Below are 15,513 nucleotides of genomic sequence, written 5' to 3'. Positions count from 1 at the left end.
AAATCAAACAGCTGTTTCGAAGGCGCCAAGTATATTTTCGAAAATTGTTCAAATGTGTAAGAAATCCCGGAAAATGCTGAAAATTTCGGGTGGGGATTCGCATTACCAGCTCTTAAGGGCAGAATACGAATCCCCACCCTCTACCCCATCCCACTTGAGTCATCCGGGAGTGCTGGTGGTGCGAAATCTGCATGCAGAATCCGCCCACTTACTCCATCGCAGTTCCGGCTAAAGGGTCGCTTGAGCCCTCACTTGGCGGAGGAGCACCGCTACCTCCCGTGCCGCTGTCACTTGCAGCAGCTTCCCGCGCAGATGGCCCACTCTGGCTGATAGTGGCCAAGTATGTCTTGTTCTCCTCCTCTGATAGAATCTGGAACGGAGTTCCCTTGCCCACAATAGCTATGGAGACATTCTTCTCAGTGAGATTGAGTTCATTCGGGAGCGTGTCCCGCAGCGCCAATAGACCATGCTCTATCAGCTTCTTGAGGTCACACGTCGGGAAGTTCGCCAGATGCTTTCCCAAGTACGTGCGAGCGCTCTGGGAGCGAGATCCGATAGACATTGCCTTGCAATTGAAGTAGTTGGCGCTGGGACATACTTGGAAGACATGGGGGCCCAAATCCTGCGGGAATCAGCGAACATTAGTAATCAAATAGAGAGATTACACTGGAGAACTTACATCGTAGCCGACCACGAGAAGTCCCACGCCATAAGGACGCCTGTCGTAGCGCTGGGTGCAGACCTGCATCTTATTGCCCAGGTTTATGATCAAGCGATTCACTGGGTAGTTGGCATCATAGGAGTACTTGTAATTGAGGCACTCCTGGCGCATGTAGCGACTAAAAACACACAGAATCAGTAAAGAATACTCCCCAAAACCTGCTGACTCTACCTCAAAATCCTGGCGTCAGCTGTTATTCCAGAGATGGAGATGCCGAGATGGTCATCAATGGGGATGATCTTCTTCTGGTAAGAAGCCAACTCAGATGAAGCCCTTTTGAGAGCGATCAGAATGGCGTGATCCTTGTTCTTCAAGCCAACAGTCGCCGTGCCCAGCTTCACCGCTTCCATGGCGTACTCCACCTGATGGAGGCGCCCCTGAGGGCTCCACACAGTCACATCACTGTCGTACTGATTGCGAAACTGCAGGGCGACACGGGAAAAGAGAGATTTTGTGAGGAAATGTTAGAAAATGTGAAGTCACTCCCGGAAAAGCCACACGAAGTAAGGTTATGCCAAAGGCTTGCTGATTTTACGCAAAATTCCCAAAGCCCCCCTATTCCCAGGTGCAAAACAACCTATCTTCAACATATTGCAATAATTTCCAATCCAATTTTTACCATTTTTCCTCAATTTCCACAGCTTTTCTCCTCGTCGTGCAATGACAACACACTTTTGTTTTCCGATGCACGGCCAACTTCACTCCCTTCATCGGGCAATGCGTCAGCTGTCAAAAAATCACAGTGCAAGTTTTGCGAAAAATACAAGAAGCTCAAGAAGAAACCGAAATATTTTGTGAATAATTTATTTATTTGTGATTTGCTGTAGTGAATTGCTGGAAAAAAATGTCCGCGGTTGACTCTGATAGCAGATCCGAGCGGTGGAACAGGGTAAGAATTGTGTGACAGTGTGAAATATGGTGAAACAATGATGTTGGCGTTTTGCGCAATTTGTCTGGCTTCTCCAGACGATCTTGTGTGCTAATTTCTCAGGAATTCCTCCAATATTCGAGCAATTTCTGGCCTTCTTTGTCCTTTAGCGTGGCTGAGGAGTTTTTGTTCGGTTAGTCACGCTGAGTTCCCCTGCGAGGAATCTCCCAAAATTCAGTCAGTATTGACAAAAGCGCCTTATCAGCGTGAACTGGGTTTCCTGCAACAAACTCGGGGGATCAGCTTTTGCCTGATATGGCTTTATCAGGACTACCACCTTATCGGGCCTCTCAATTTCTGCACCTTTTCATTCGTTAAACACACAAGTTCAAGTTGTTCACTATTTTCTCAAGAGGAATCACGTTGCTTGGAAGGAATCGCAAGCAATTCTTCCTTATCAGGAGGCTTTTCAGGGAGTTTGAGTATATCGAGAAGTGGATAAATTCTGTGCTATTTAATGTGTTTAAATAATAAATGCCAGTAATTAGTTTATTAGGTTGTCTTTGAGAGCTTTAAGAGGTAATAAAGGAATTATCTTTCATATACAGTGCGTGGCAGAGTGCTCACTGATCGTGAATAAAAGGAAATTTTGAGCCTGTATTTTGATAGCAGATGATTTTGATCGTGACTGTGTTCCTTATAAACGGCCTTTTAGTCATGTGCTGTATCAATTAAAGGGGGCGGCATGTAATTTAGGCGAAGGCATTGATTGATTTTTGTCGCTTCTTCCATTTCAGGCAGTCTTGGGACCGCTGTCGAGTGACTTTCTGCGCATCACGACTCCGCGAGATATCCAAGAGCAGGCCGACCGCCAAGCCGCCCTGGCGCTCTATCAGCAGCAGACAGCGCTGTCGCCCTACATGCCGGCCAACATTGTGGGGCGCCTCAGTATCACTGTGGCGCAGGCGAAGCTGGTGAAGAACTATGGCATGACACGGATGGATCCCTACGTGAGGATCCGCGTGGGGCACTTTGTCTATGAGACACAGACAGACCCGAATGGCGGAAAGAATCCACGGTGGAATCGCGTGGTTCACAGTCAACTGCCTGCCGGTGTGGCGTCTATCTCGTTGGAGATCTACGACGAGTGCAGCTTCACGATGGACGAGTTGATAGCGTGGACGGAGGTGAAGTTGCCCGAGGCTGTGCTGCGCGGCGACACGCACGAGGACTGGTATCCGCTGAGCGGGAAGCAGGGCGACGGCGTGGAGGGCATGATTGACTTGGTGCTGAGCTTCCAGCCCGCCTCCGCCCAGGGAGCCACCACTTACATGTACCAATCCGTCGCTCCGGTCGTGATGGTGCCCAGCGTCACGGGTCGCCCAATGCCAGTGTTTGTACACCCGCAGCAGCAGCCACAGATTGTTAACTCACACTACCCGCAGCAGCAGCAACAGCAGCAGCCAGTGCCAGCGCCGCCCCAGACGGCGCCCCTCACGGAGGAGGACCTCAAGCAGATCCAAGAGATGTTCCCCAACACCGATCGCGAAGTCATCAAGTCCGTGTGGGAGGCGAACAGAGGCAACAAGGATCGCACCATAAACTCCCTCCTGCAAATGACTGACCAATAGATTGAGCAGTGCTCCAACCACGTTAGATAGAATCCACCCACAATTCCGATTTCTCACGCTTCCACCATCCTCACCAGCCACACCAACAACACCCCCAATCGAACGTTGATTGCAGAGCAAATCCTCGCCACACGCGGAAAGGTATTGATTGTGAGGAATAAAACATGTGTCATATGTAAGAAGCAGAGTTGAAAGCCACCGTGGAAAAATAGCCTTGAGATGAATGAGTCAGAGATTGGATCTCCGCGCAAATGTGAGTCATTGCCAGGGAGAGTGGCGTAAGAAACCTACAGATTTCCAGATTTATCACCAAATTTGAGCTATAAGAGTTTTGTGGGATCGACAGAAGTGAGGTCAGTACCATCAATTGACCACCAATTGACATCAATCGTCAGGCTCTGTGTGGCTAATCAAGAGAGTGTCTGAGAAATGTTTCTTTTGTCTGTGTTAATCAACCTTTTTCTCCCTTTTCCTCTTATTGTTGCCTAAAAATATATATATAAATATATTTAATTTGAACTGAAATATAAATAAAATGTAAAATTTCCTGTCTCATTATGTTGCCAAAATATTAAATAAAAAAATTCGGTGTAGTGAACAAGCAGAAAAAGAGCTTCCCATTCATCTTCTTCAACATTCGAGATTGTCTACCTCAATATTTTCCTTACCTGGGACAAAACATCCATCAAACCTGTGTGAATGCTTTGACCAAACGCGCTCTTCAGTGCAAATTCGTGACTCTGTAAAAAAATTCCAAAATGTATAAAAAACACTTTACTGTACTCGTTGGGGAGCTTCATGTACTGATGGCATTTCTATATAAAATACAATTCATTTGAGAAATAAACATTGTGGGGAGAAGCGGCGAAGGCGAGATGGGAAAAGTTTATGCTCATAAATTGCATATTTGTTGAACCTTAACTGTTTTCTGTAATGCTCAAGTTCATCGTGTCATTACACTTTGGCGCTCATCTTCAACATCGCCAATCTAGGCATTTATTATATAGTCTCTCTAATGCAATTTGTCGGCGAATGCGAGGCCACCGGAGTCGGCGGACTGCTCTCCAAGGCAATCCCCACAAGGTGGGACTTTTTCCTGTGCGGCAGAGCCGCGCGTAAGTCTCTGCCCCACCAGAAGACCCACCATTGACAGTGCTTTTCCACGTTTCAGCCAATTTCACGCGAGCTCCAGTTCATTTGGCGCGCTCACAGCGAACAGCAGCACGGCCGTTAGGCACCCACACCTCGCCACTCTCTTGTCACCTGACTACACTCTCTCGCGGCTCCCCGGCGGCCTCGTCACTCGGGAAAACTGTGAAAAAGACACACGAGTGGCTGGGCGAATTAAAGCGCAAGCGTTCCGCATGTCAATAAAGCGGGAGAGTCACAGAGTGTTGTTGCGCCGCATTCGATTCACTCCCCCACACAATTCGCCACACAATTCCATCAGTTCCATCAACAATCAGTGAAATACCAGCAGTGAGAGGTGTTTCCTGTGCACAGTTTCCCGTGACCAGTGCCACAGTGAGCAGGAGACAGGCCGAAGCCACCTCGAGAGCCCCTCGAAGCGCACCAAATTCGACTGCCAGGTGTGGTTCCCATAGTGTCTTATCAAGCGGACTGTGCTGAGGCAACAGTCCCGTAAAATTTTAGAGACTTCACAGTGTGTGTTTGCGCCCCATCGTAAAGTCTATCTATCAAGAGACTCAAGAGTAAATGACCAAGAAATAATTAATATTTTCGCTCATGTGTTGAAGAGTCGTTTTGCCGAGGAAAAAAAGTAAAAGTTCAATGAGATTTCTCAAAAAAAATAAATACATTTTACCATCCAAGCCTTCAATTCTCTCTCACTTTTGTGAAAGTTCTCTCTCTTTGCTCTTTGGCAAAAATTCACGCACTAAATGCTGAAAAAATATTTTTCACCTCTCCACCCAATCGGCCAATTTCGTTTTACTTTTTTTCTTCTTATTTATATAATACTCTCGCACACACTCATTAGCCATTACACCAAAAGAGCCTTCGCGCGACTTGGAGTCTTAATTCAATTTCTCACACGATATCACACTCTCCCTGCCACCTCACTAAATGCAAATTCCCTCTCCGCCCAGAGCGCCGTGTGTGTGATGTCATTTTATATTAAAACGATAAGTGTGGGAGGCTTCTCCGGTAATGAAATTTCCTCATCAGCTTGCACAGCTAATTGGCTAATGTAGACTTAAGAAAATGCTATCGAGCCAGTGTAAATTACCTGCGACTTTTCCATCCACCTAGGACATGTTCAGGATCTGCGGAGGCAATCGCTGAGGATTACACACTGAATGAGGGATAAAATGCCAAAGAGATATCTATAGACACTCCTGCCCTTCCTCAGCGGGATCACCTTTTCCACCAGCCGTGTTTGGGTAAGCTTCAACTCTCCTCTCTGCACCCTTTATTTGACTTCACGCGTTAATTGATTGCCCAGGGAAAGGTTAAAAAAAACCTCACTGGTTGGGCGAAAAACGGCGTTTTCCAACCCTCAAGAGGAATAAGAGAAAATAGCACACAAAATGCAGACTTAAAGTCAATATTAGTCACTGACCATAGAAAGAGAAACAGTTGATAACACCAAAAATGCACTCAACTCCATCGGTATTGAGTAATTTATCATCAGACTACCAAATAAATCCGAAAGGCGCCATCGCGTAATTCTCATATTTCATCATAAGCAATATTAAAAATAAACCATTATTTTCCAAAATACTGTGAGCGTAAGAAGAAGTTGTGAAATACAGGTTGATGCATTTGAAAATAAACATTTAAACTGTGTGTCAATTAAATTCAGCACGACAAAAGGCACTCAAAGCAAATCTCCGTGATTTCACCAAAAAAGGGTTGTTCATGCCAGGAAATTGTGGTGGAGAAAACAAACAAGAATTTGAATAGAAGAGATTTTCTGGCTCCAACACTTTCAATTTCCATCTCCTTGCGGGTGCTTCTTGGCGAAAATCCCTCGAGTGGGAGAACTTATTGATTTCCTCTCCCAAATTCTTCCTCAAGTTGGTCATTTTTTTCTTTCGGCAAACAGATATAAATGGGCGGTCGCATTGGCATAAAAATGAAACATAAAACCATCGTGAAATATCAACTATTTTCCATTTTATAGACATTCCATTAGCTCTCCTCTTTTCTCTCAAACCTCCTGAGCTCATACATTGAAGCAGCAGACAAATCTTCTAGAGTTTCCGCAGGGAATTTATCAGAAAGCCTCCTTTATCCATCACATTCGATTGTTTGAATAAAATTGCTTTCAAGACGAGGAGTCGCTTCAAATGTCCTTTTCTCCATCTTCTCTGTCACATGTAAAGTCCGGGAATAGAATTTCTATATGATATTAATGCTATGAGATGATTAAGAACGGCAGTTCTTCTGCAACTTGTCGCGCATCGAGTACATTAATTCCCGAAACTTCATCACATCGTCCATGTGGACTTTCTCCTCCTGATTTTTCAACACAGTCTCTATCAGGATAACAAATTCTTTCACCTGCAACACATATGCAACCATCATTGGTCAGGCAATGCCACCTTCTGTAATAATATCCGGGGAATCTTACCGTGTAATCGGTTTCCTTCTTTCTCATCTTCACAAAAGAACACTGTGGAGCGTGCTTTTTGTGCTCCACCCACGGATCATCTTCCTCCTCCCAGCCGTCCAACTCCTTCCCGCACACGAAGCACACCGCACTTTCACTTCCGGTGCAGTAGAACCCCGCCTGGGCCATCTGAAATGCAGGACAAGGCTTTTATTGCGCATCCGGAAAGACAAAAAAGACAACAGAAGCCAAACCTTTCTCTCGTTGCATTTCTTGCTCTTGCTGAATTGCCAATTTTTGAAGGATTTTAGTCTCTGCAGCTCAAACAAGTAGTCGAAATTATTGTTGTTCATCCTAAAAATGGTTCTATCGCTAGTTTTTACTACAATTTTCCACGAGAAACTCAGAAAAATGCTCCACACACGATGAAAACAAACATCAAAATTCAAAGACGCCTTCTTCCCCCACTCTTCAAACTGCCATCTGATCGACACTTTTATGGCAGTAAAAACTGATCGACAATTTAAAAAACTAACGTCTCACACGTATTCTTCATCTCTCTTGCAGAATGATATGGAAATGGACTACAAATTCCTCTTCAAAGTTGTTCTAGTGGGAAATGCAGGTGTCGGCAAGACGTGCTTGGTGCGTCGATTCACTCAGGGCCTCTTCCCACCTGGCCAGGGCGCCACAATAGGTGTGGACTTCATGATAAAGACAGTCGAAGTGGACAATGAGAAGATCAAGCTGCAGATCTGGGACACTGCTGGTCAGGAACGGTTCCGTTCAATTACACAGAGTTACTACAGATCAGCGCATGCCTTAATACTGGTCTATGACATAAGTTGCCAGGTAATTGGATGGTCAATATTGCGTGGAAAGAGGCGGAAATTACTGAACACGTGCTCTTTTTCCCCTCCACAGCCCACTTTCGATTGTCTTCCGGATTGGTTGCGGGAGATTCAGGAGTACGCGAACGCCAAAGTGCTGAAGATTCTCGTGGGTTAGTATACCGTCTGCAGAGTCAGCGAAAATCCAATGAAATGCATTATATAATCGAATTGCAGGCAATAAAACCGATCGCGATGACCGCGAAGTTCCCACGTCGATTGGCGAAGAGTTCGCCAAGCAGCACGGGATGTACTTTCTGGAGACGTCGGCCAAGCAGGCGGACAATGTGGAGCGACTGTTCTACGAGATCGCAGCCGAATTGATTGAGCAGGCGCGCAACAAGGAAGTTCCGCCGCGCAGCGAAACCGGCGGTCTGGCCAATCTGGGCAACAAGTCCAACTACTTTAGTCAAAGCAACTGCTGTGCCAGCCTCAATGTGGGCATGAGCGGTGGCGGTGGCAGCAACTGAGCTAGGATAAATACCAAAATCAAAGGAACAGGAAGAGATAAAGCTGTTGAATGTGTGATCACTTTATACATGTGTTAATTTATTAATTTTTAGAAAAGAGACATCAATGTTTTGCCGTTGAGTTTCCACCTTTTATCACTGATCGCGTGTGAAATGCCTCATTCTTCTTCTTTTTTGTCTATTGTAATGAATAAGCTTTTACGTTGTTTAATAACACACCCCCTGAACACCTGGACAAGAGCTTTGGACTGCATACAGTCGCGAAAGGTGATTAACTCGATTTTATTGTGTACATATCGAGGCGGTATTTGAATTGTCGGCGGGCGGATCTTTACAAAAATCTAATAATCTCACTGATGGCCAGAGATCTCTTTTATAGTTATGTTCATTGACTTCTTGTAATGATCCCAAGATCCCTGTCTTATTTTTGGAAACAGAGATGAGAAATAAATTAATCCAACGACATCCCATTCTCTTAACGTCAATCCAGCACAATAACATCATCATCGGGATGCAAACGTCGTGGATTGCTCGTGGCCGACTTTGCCGCCTCCTTCTTCTCATTCAGCGACGCATTGGCCTTCTGGCGCTCCGCCAGCTTTTGCTGCAGCGTCTTCGTGGGTGAGCCCATCATCGGCGACGTCATGGGGATCTGAGGTGACTTCGCGGCAGAGACAGACAGTGCCGGAGACGTGGGCAGTGGTGGCAAGGAGAAATTTGGCAGTGATGACTTCGGGATGTCCACCTTCGACTGACTAATCTTGCTGCTCGAGATCAAGCTCTGCGCCGAGATCACCTGAGTTGTGTCGCGTGATCGTGAAGATTGTGTCTTCTTGCTGCCACTTTGAGCAGGTGGAGTGCCTGGGAAGCTCGCCTTGGGATTGCTGAGGAACTCCAAGTAGGAATCCCTGTATGTCTGCAGTCTCATCATCTCCGCCTGACTCGGCATGCTCATGCCAGTCTTGTACTGCGACACCAACTGACTCCACTGGCTCATCGACGTTATGGGCGGAACATTGGCGGCTGATCTGGAATATGGCGTAGTTCGCTTCCTTGCCGTTTTGGCCTTTGAGGTGGGATTTGGCGGCAGAACTCCTTTGTGGAACACATCCAGTTTCGCCATTTGGCTATCCATACTCGCAGGCCTCTTCGGCGGCTCCATAGAAGGCGTAATGGTCAGCGATTTAGGCAATTCTGACGGCAGAGAGAAGCGAGATCCCATAGACGGCATCTTGATCTTATTCGCCACGGCATTGATGACTTCCTGAGCATAACTCGGCTTTGACGAACTCTTTCCCGCCTCACCGCCTTTTTGTGACTCCTTCGTCGCACATTGCTGAGTCGGTGTGATCGTCAGCTGCCCACCGCCGAGGTTAATTGTGCTGGAAGTTGTCTTCCCACTAGACGCCACCATACTAGCCGCTGAGGCGATGATGCTCTTCATATCAACTTGAGGTATTTGAGGAGTTGAACTGGATTTTGACGCTTTTGCCGACATCTGAGGTTGAAGTGTCGTTCCTGACGGCAATTTCGGTGTTATTGAGTTCATTTTCATGCCACCCAGACCAAGCAGAGGATTGGGCAGTGATGGTAGACTGGGAACCATGCCCAGACTCGGTGCCAATGCCATCTTATAGTACTCAGCCAGGAAAGAGTTCATCCCCGATTCTGAGCCAGAAGATCCGAATCCGGCTGAAGAGAAAAGCGACGGATTGGAGTACATTGCCATAAAAGTCGCCAGTTGAGAGTCCAACAGTGGATTAATCGTGGATGTTGTCGTTGTCGCTGAACTGTTCTTACTGCCCGCCGGACGTCCTCGAGGCCTCGACAATCCCGGAATATACGTAGACTTGGGAGTTGTGGTTGTTAGTGAGGCAGTCACCATTGTTTGGCTGATCTTCGTAGATGCCATGCCAGTACCGAGGGAAATCTCCCTGCCAGCACCATCTGCAGTCTCCTGATTGTGAGTATGCTGAGGATTTCCCAGGGCTGCCTGCTTCTCTTGCGTTCTCCTATTGGTCATTTCCTGCACGCAGAGTTTCACAGCCAAGTCTCCTAAGTGGATGTTGTCAGGCAACTTGGGAATCTTGTCCTGAATATAGCATTTGTATGCATCCACCAACACTCCCATGAAGATGTTCTCCTTCTGTTGCATATGCTTAAAACACTTCCGATGAGTGGTGTATATTTCAATGATGAGATCCAGCAACTTCCCATCGTTCCTCTCATCGCTTCCGTGTCGCTTCAGCAGACTCCTGAATGACTGCACACAGAAGGACACCGCCTGCTGAAAGAGCTCCTTTCTCTCTGTGTCCTTGATGTACTTCTTGTCCGCCTCGGGAGATCTGTGCAGCTGCAGTGCCAACTCAAACAGAATCCTATAATCACAATTCGCTTTCAACACATCCATCAACACAATCACACATTTGGACAGATGAGAGGCAAAACTGCCCGGACGATCGATCTCCGAGGAAGGATTCCGCCAGATTCCATTGAAGAAGTTATTGGTCTTGCGATCAACGAACAGCCCCTGGATTCTGTTACCCAGCGTCGTTGTGTAAGTGCCCAGGAGCAGCTGCTTGGACTTCTCCATGGAGCGCATCTTCTCTGGCGCCGTGAGATAGTGATGCACCAGCCGATGGACAGACTTGAAGTGTTCGGGAAATCGAGCCAAGCACTCCTCAAAATTCTTCACGCACGCCTTATAGATCGCCTCCAATTCATCATCTGTCAGAGGTGTATTCTTTTTCTGCTCATCATCACTTGACGACTCAGATTCCGTTTCAGTGTCACTGCTTCCAGATTCAGAAGAGGAACTGGAGGAGGAACTGGACGTTCCAGTAGTGCCAGTGGTTGTGGTCGTCGTGACAGACGTGGCAGTTGATTCCTGAGAACTCCTCCTAACGTGTGTCTGTGGCACCGATTCCTTTGCCTTAACTTCCTCCACAGGCGCCTCTTTATCCTTCACTTCCTCTTCAGTCGCTTCCTTGACCTTAATCTCCTCCGCTGGGTTCACTTCCATTCCATTTGTCGGTTCAGCGGCAACTTCAGTCGCTGGATTCTCCTCAGTCTTCTGCCTCTTCGCACTCTCAACAGTTGCAACAGCGATCTTCTGTCTCTTGAGTGCATTCAAACTATTGTTATCCAACTTCGCCTGATTGAACATGAAAGCACTGTTGGCCAGCTGCTTCAGCACCTTATTGAACAACTTCCCAGTCTCTCTAGTCACAGTACGATGCTGCTCTAAGTATTTTATAACCGCCGCTGTGATGCGATAGAATATCTCCAATGCCTCAACGGACAAATTTTGCGGATTGCTGTGACTAATCCGAATGGGATATGTCGCATTGCTATCGTAGAGGTACTTGGAAGCCTTCATGTAGTGGTCCAAGTAGACACTCGGCTGTTCCTTCCGCTTCTCAGACACTTTTCCCAGCATATAGTGATAGAGCCACTTCTCCTCATGCGACTCCTCAGCATTGCCCTTCATCTCATCCACATGCTTCAACATTTCAACCGTGTGGAAGCAATCATAAGCAATCTTAATACACTGCTCCTTGCGATCCTCAACAAAGGCAAAGCGTTCCATCGACAGCGTCTCGCTGGTCTGCTTGAGATTGCGCGAACAGTAAGAGTGGAGAGTGTAGGCAAAAGTTCCGTACTCAATCCACACGGCAATGTGAGTTTCATTGAGCTTGATGCACTGTTGGAAGCAGCGTAGTGTCTCCTCTGATTGAATAAGGAAGTCTTTTGTGCTGCAAAGGAAACATTGGAATTAGCAATATTGGTATTTCACCCCAGTTAATCTGCACTCACTTGAATGGGATGCAAGAGTTCAATTTCGTTTCCAACTTTGTTGCCTTCGAGAGCGCCAATCCCGCCCATGCATCAAAACGACAGGGATTCAGTGCCAAATCCTGAATATAATACCTGATGGACTTGGTGAAGTCTCTATTCTTGAAATAATGATCCGCCAAGAGGTAGAAAATGGAAGCAACACGCATCGGAAAAGCCGAAACGAGCGAATACTCAGGTAAAGTTGTTGAATCTCCGTTAATGAATTCCTTGATTGTGTTCGCAGCTGCTAAAATGTTGATATCCTTCGGTGTGAGTGCCAGGATTCTTTGAAACAGTTGCTCCAAGTCTGTAGTTATCGAATCCACTCTGCAAGAGAAGATAATTTTAGGGAAAACTCATTAAGGCGATTGACATTGAACTCACTTGTAGGAGTCAAACTCTGGAAGATTGTCAGGACGATAGATCTCAAAGAGCTGCATCGCCTTTTCCCACGTCAATTCACTCTGTGTGGACTCATGCTCCTCGATGTGTCGCGATCGAGCCCTCTTCGGCGGATAAGCGAATAGACAATAAGTCAATTGCTCCACATACTCCATCACAATGTCCCTAAAAGGCTCCAGAATAGGTGATCTGATGAGAGGCACCACAATGTCCAAAGCGTAACTCATCAGCTGACCACCATCTTTCGTGCACCAGAACTTCTTTCCCAGATATTCATGGGCCGTGAAGAAGATAAGTACGGAGTTCGGCATGGACTCCTCTTCGTCCTCCTGATCCGAAGTGTCACTGGATGATTTCATCTTCTTCGCCACAGCGTGCTGACGATCTTCTTCGCGCTGCACGAAGGCATGCAGCAGAATCCAGGGAATCTTGAAGTTGATCGTGTGCACTTGAGTGCTGCTCTTCTCGAATGGCGAATCCACTTGACTAGTGACTATGTTCACAAGACTCTGAACAAGTCTCGCCTCGTACTGTGCCAGACAGTTAAGGACATCACCGCCTTCATGCTTCAGAAGGGCCTCGAGGTACATCAGGATGAAATTGACAGACTCACCCCATTCCTTCAGGCGATAGGAGTTCTCTGGTATGGTGAGGAAAAAGTCCACAGCGTATTTCAGACACTTTTCCGACCATCTGAAGCATTCCTCGAAGTCATTCAGATTCCACAATGACTCGAGCAACACTTCAAACTGTGTGTTAATCTTCATGAGTGTGTTGTCAGAGTTCTTGATCTCTGTACAATTTATCAGACTGTCTTTCAAAATCACCACCAACTCTCTGAACTTGTGATCCTTGTACAGATTTGCCACATTGTTGAGCTTTATTGTGCGCTGCAGCGAAGACATGAGATCACGGATTATTGTGACGTCAATGTGACTCTCGAGAGTCTTGTTGGGCAGATCCACTGCTACAGTGAGTCTCTTCTCATCCTCTTGGAACAACTCATTGATCTTGTACACAAAATCTATTGCCACTTCGAGATTGTTCTCGTATTTTGACACGATGTAATTTATCCAGAAGAGTCTCATGAGGTTCAGGCAATGCTGATCCTCATCCTCAAGCATGTAAAAACCACTGTAGAACATCAAATGTAGAAGAAGGCGTCGATACTCTCCACTGAATTCCTCCTTGCTCAGCTTCTTCACTGCGATCCTCTCGTGTTCCTGTTCCAGATAGAAGAGAGTCATCTGATAAACACTCTGGAACTCCCGATACTCAAGCTGATTCCACGCATTCAAGTCATAATGATTGAGATAATATTTATAGATCTTCAGATACTGCTCACAGATTGGCCGAGGAATGGACTGTGTCCAGAGCTTGGCAATATATTCCAGCCACTTGCTGAGTAGCAGGATCAGATCGAATGTCTGCAACTCTCCCACAAACTTCTCGAATTCCTCAGTCGTTCTCTTCTGAAAGTCATCCTCCGTGGCTGTTGAGGGTGTCTGAAAATCACCATGCCTTCCTCTCTTGCCATCCGAGGTGTCCTTCTCCGGAATTTTGGTCTCCACGAAGGGTGATTCACTGGTGTCGAAGGTTTCACTGTAGTACTTTGCCAAGATCCGTTTCAGATAGCCAGAACATGTTTTATCCACCTGTTCCAGAGGAGCTACACTCGTTGGCTTCTTCCTTGCGCGGCTCTTGTGCCAACCCCATTGCTCCAAGTGCTTAAGATCACTTCCTCGTCGTTTCTTAGGCTTATCCACTGCAGACGAGTCATCGCTTTTCGCTGGGTTTGAACTGTTATCACTGGATGCAGGCACTGGAGGTGGCTCCATTACATCATTCTTTACTTCCACCGCATCTTCAGTCTCTGATAAGATCGCACACTCCGTCTCCATCTTCATGGACTCTTCATTCTGGACATCTGATGAGTGTGTCTCTCCATTTATCCCATTCATATGGCACTCTTCGGCTGTCTTCAGATCACTCCATGTATATCCATTTAAGAAATTATCCACATCTTGGTTCAGAAGTTCATACAGATTTATGATGAGATCTCCAACCGAGAGCCAGGTGAACTCTGTGACTTTGTACTGGGACAAGTCTGGCTTCTCACGCTTGTCTTCCACTTCTGGAATGTCCACCGGTCCTGGGAAGACACTTCCAGAATTGCTCCTCTTATCCGCATACTTCTTGTAGTCAAATGATCCCATCCAGACACTAAAATCAGAAACACAATATAAAAGCGACTCACAATGATAATATCTACAAGACCTACTCTTCAAAAAATGGAATACATCCGCTGAATCTCTCATGAATCTCCACCAAAACGTCAATGGCTTTCTGGTAGTTGCTGTCTTTCTTATGCCAGTGCAGTGCCCAGCCGTATGCATTCAGGAAACTGGCGTTGCGACAGTACACTTCCAGAAGACCATCGGCAGCTGACCAGTGATTAGGATTCACATCCAAACACTTCTGGAACGCTATACTGGCTATATCTAGGTTATTCAGCGACAGTGCTAGCTTCCCAAGGCGCACCATCGTGTATACATCCGTGGCATCAAGTTCAAATGCGTCCACAAGGTACTTGAGAGCATTCTGTTTCTCGCCCTTGTCCTCATAAATTAATCCAATGTTTCGGAAGCAATTGTACTTCACTGAGAAGAGTTTGTCATTCTTGTTCTCCGGCGACACCTCGCACAGCACTTGCGTCTCCAACAGTTCCAGCAGCAGTTTCAGCGCAACATCAACGGAGCCCTTTTGCTTGAGACTCAGAGCTCTCATATATTCAGACACAGCGATGGTTTCCTGCAGAAAGGCATAAGAAATTAAAGGACTTTGTCTAACCTAATTTCGTCTCGCTCACCTCCGCCTCTCTCGTGACTTGTGGTTCGAGATCTTCGCTGCTCGCACTGTTGGAGTCCTCATTCAGGGCCACAATCCGCATCATTTTGACCACTTTCCCAGGCAGGAATCCTTATAATTACACCCAAAAATCACTTTTTCCACGGCATTGCAAAGCAGTCCTCAACTAAACACAGACGCTCGACTTCCCCTCTTTATGGCATCTTTTATGGCGAAAGTGACAGCGTTGTCAGAGACTCAGTACAGAAAAAG

General features: G+C 46.5%; 5 protein-coding genes across 6 annotated transcripts; 2 read left to right on the top strand and 3 right to left on the bottom strand.

Moving 5' to 3' along the window:
• Window positions 1–25: 25 nt before the first annotated feature.
• On the bottom strand, window positions 26–1,449 carry LOC132260587 (proteasome subunit alpha type-1). The gene is made up of 4 exons (XM_059758809.1): window positions 1,341–1,449; window positions 893–1,143; window positions 680–839; window positions 26–622 (listed from the first exon to the last, which is right to left on the bottom strand). The coding sequence occupies exons 1-4, from the start codon at window positions 1,341–1,343 to the stop codon at window positions 209–211; spliced, it is 828 nt and encodes a 275-aa protein (XP_059614792.1). The 5' UTR covers window positions 1,344–1,449; the 3' UTR covers window positions 26–208.
• Window positions 1,450–1,455: 6 nt separating this feature from the next.
• Window positions 1,456–3,220, top strand: LOC132260586 (toll-interacting protein B-like). Its single transcript, XM_059758808.1, has 2 exons — window positions 1,456–1,610; window positions 2,387–3,220. Exons 1-2 carry the CDS (start codon window positions 1,566–1,568, stop codon window positions 3,218–3,220), a joined length of 879 nt encoding a protein of 292 aa, XP_059614791.1. The 5' UTR covers window positions 1,456–1,565.
• Window positions 3,221–4,256: 1,036 nt separating this feature from the next.
• On the top strand, window positions 4,257–8,619 carry LOC132260588 (ras-related protein Rab-30). 2 transcript variants are annotated; one of them, XM_059758810.1, is made up of 5 exons: window positions 4,257–4,809; window positions 5,492–5,622; window positions 7,362–7,646; window positions 7,719–7,797; window positions 7,862–8,619. In XM_059758810.1, the coding sequence occupies exons 3-5, from the start codon at window positions 7,368–7,370 to the stop codon at window positions 8,152–8,154; spliced, it is 651 nt and encodes a 216-aa protein (XP_059614793.1). In that variant the 5' UTR covers window positions 4,257–4,809; window positions 5,492–5,622; window positions 7,362–7,367; the 3' UTR covers window positions 8,155–8,619. The 2 variants fall into 2 exon arrangements, with proteins under 2 accessions (XP_059614793.1, XP_059614794.1); XM_059758811.1 differs by lacking the exon at window positions 5,492–5,622 and having other exon boundaries at window positions 4,257–4,811.
• Window positions 6,337–7,258, bottom strand: LOC132259890 (baculoviral IAP repeat-containing protein 5.2-B-like). Its single transcript, XM_059757701.1, has 3 exons — window positions 7,049–7,258; window positions 6,816–6,983; window positions 6,337–6,745 (listed from the first exon to the last, which is right to left on the bottom strand). The coding sequence occupies exons 1-3, from the start codon at window positions 7,145–7,147 to the stop codon at window positions 6,611–6,613; spliced, it is 402 nt and encodes a 133-aa protein (XP_059613684.1). The 5' UTR covers window positions 7,148–7,258; the 3' UTR covers window positions 6,337–6,610.
• Window positions 8,206–15,464, bottom strand: LOC132260583 (calcineurin-binding protein cabin-1-like). The gene is made up of 5 exons (XM_059758804.1): window positions 15,263–15,464; window positions 14,675–15,204; window positions 12,376–14,616; window positions 11,971–12,318; window positions 8,206–11,909 (listed from the first exon to the last, which is right to left on the bottom strand). The coding sequence occupies exons 1-5, from the start codon at window positions 15,344–15,346 to the stop codon at window positions 8,636–8,638; spliced, it is 6,477 nt and encodes a 2,158-aa protein (XP_059614787.1). The 5' UTR covers window positions 15,347–15,464; the 3' UTR covers window positions 8,206–8,635.
• Window positions 15,465–15,513: the final 49 nt, after the last annotated feature.

The sequence above is a fragment of the Phlebotomus argentipes genome, unplaced genomic scaffold (assembly GCF_947086385.1).
Source record: "Phlebotomus argentipes unplaced genomic scaffold, Phlebotomus argentipes genome assembly scaffold_18, whole genome shotgun sequence".
Lineage (NCBI taxonomy): Eukaryota > Metazoa > Arthropoda > Insecta > Diptera > Psychodidae > Phlebotomus > Phlebotomus argentipes.
The sequence above is the reverse complement of the archived record's forward strand: the minus strand, read 5'-3'. Positions and strand labels throughout refer to the sequence as shown.

Coding starts and splice junctions, on each gene's coding strand:
- LOC132260586 (XM_059758808.1), top strand. CDS start 1,566: ATGTCCGCGGTTGACTCTGATAGCAGATCCGAGCGGTGGAACAGG. Junction 1,611..2,386: donor GATCCGAGCGGTGGAACAGG/GTAAGAATTGTG, acceptor CTTCCATTTCAG/GCAGTCTTGGGACCGCTGTC.
- LOC132260583 (XM_059758804.1), bottom strand. CDS start 15,346: ATGATGCGGATTGTGGCCCTGAATGAGGACTCCAACAGTGCGAGCAGC. Junction 12,319..12,375: donor CCAGAGTTTGACTCCTACAA/GTGAGTTCAATG, acceptor CTTCTCTTGCAG/AGTGGATTCGATAACTACAG. Junction 11,910..11,970: donor AACTCTTGCATCCCATTCAA/GTGAGTGCAGAT, acceptor TTTCCTTTGCAG/CACAAAAGACTTCCTTATTC.
- LOC132260588 (XM_059758810.1), top strand. CDS start 7,368: ATGGAAATGGACTACAAATTCCTCTTCAAAGTTGTTCTAGTGGGAAAT. Junction 7,647..7,718: donor TCTATGACATAAGTTGCCAG/GTAATTGGATGG, acceptor TCCCCTCCACAG/CCCACTTTCGATTGTCTTCC. Junction 7,798..7,861: donor AGTGCTGAAGATTCTCGTGG/GTTAGTATACCG, acceptor ATCGAATTGCAG/GCAATAAAACCGATCGCGAT.
- LOC132259890 (XM_059757701.1), bottom strand. CDS start 7,147: ATGAACAACAATAATTTCGACTACTTGTTTGAGCTGCAGAGACTAAAA. Junction 6,984..7,048: donor AGAAATGCAACGAGAGAAAG/GTTTGGCTTCTG, acceptor CCTGCATTTCAG/ATGGCCCAGGCGGGGTTCTA. Junction 6,746..6,815: donor AGAAGGAAACCGATTACACG/GTAAGATTCCCC, acceptor TATGTGTTGCAG/GTGAAAGAATTTGTTATCCT.
- LOC132260587 (XM_059758809.1), bottom strand. Junction 840..892: donor GCTGACGCCAGGATTTTGAG/GTAGAGTCAGCA, acceptor GTGTGTTTTTAG/TCGCTACATGCGCCAGGAGT. Junction 623..679: donor TTCTCGTGGTCGGCTACGAT/GTAAGTTCTCCA, acceptor TGATTCCCGCAG/GATTTGGGCCCCCATGTCTT.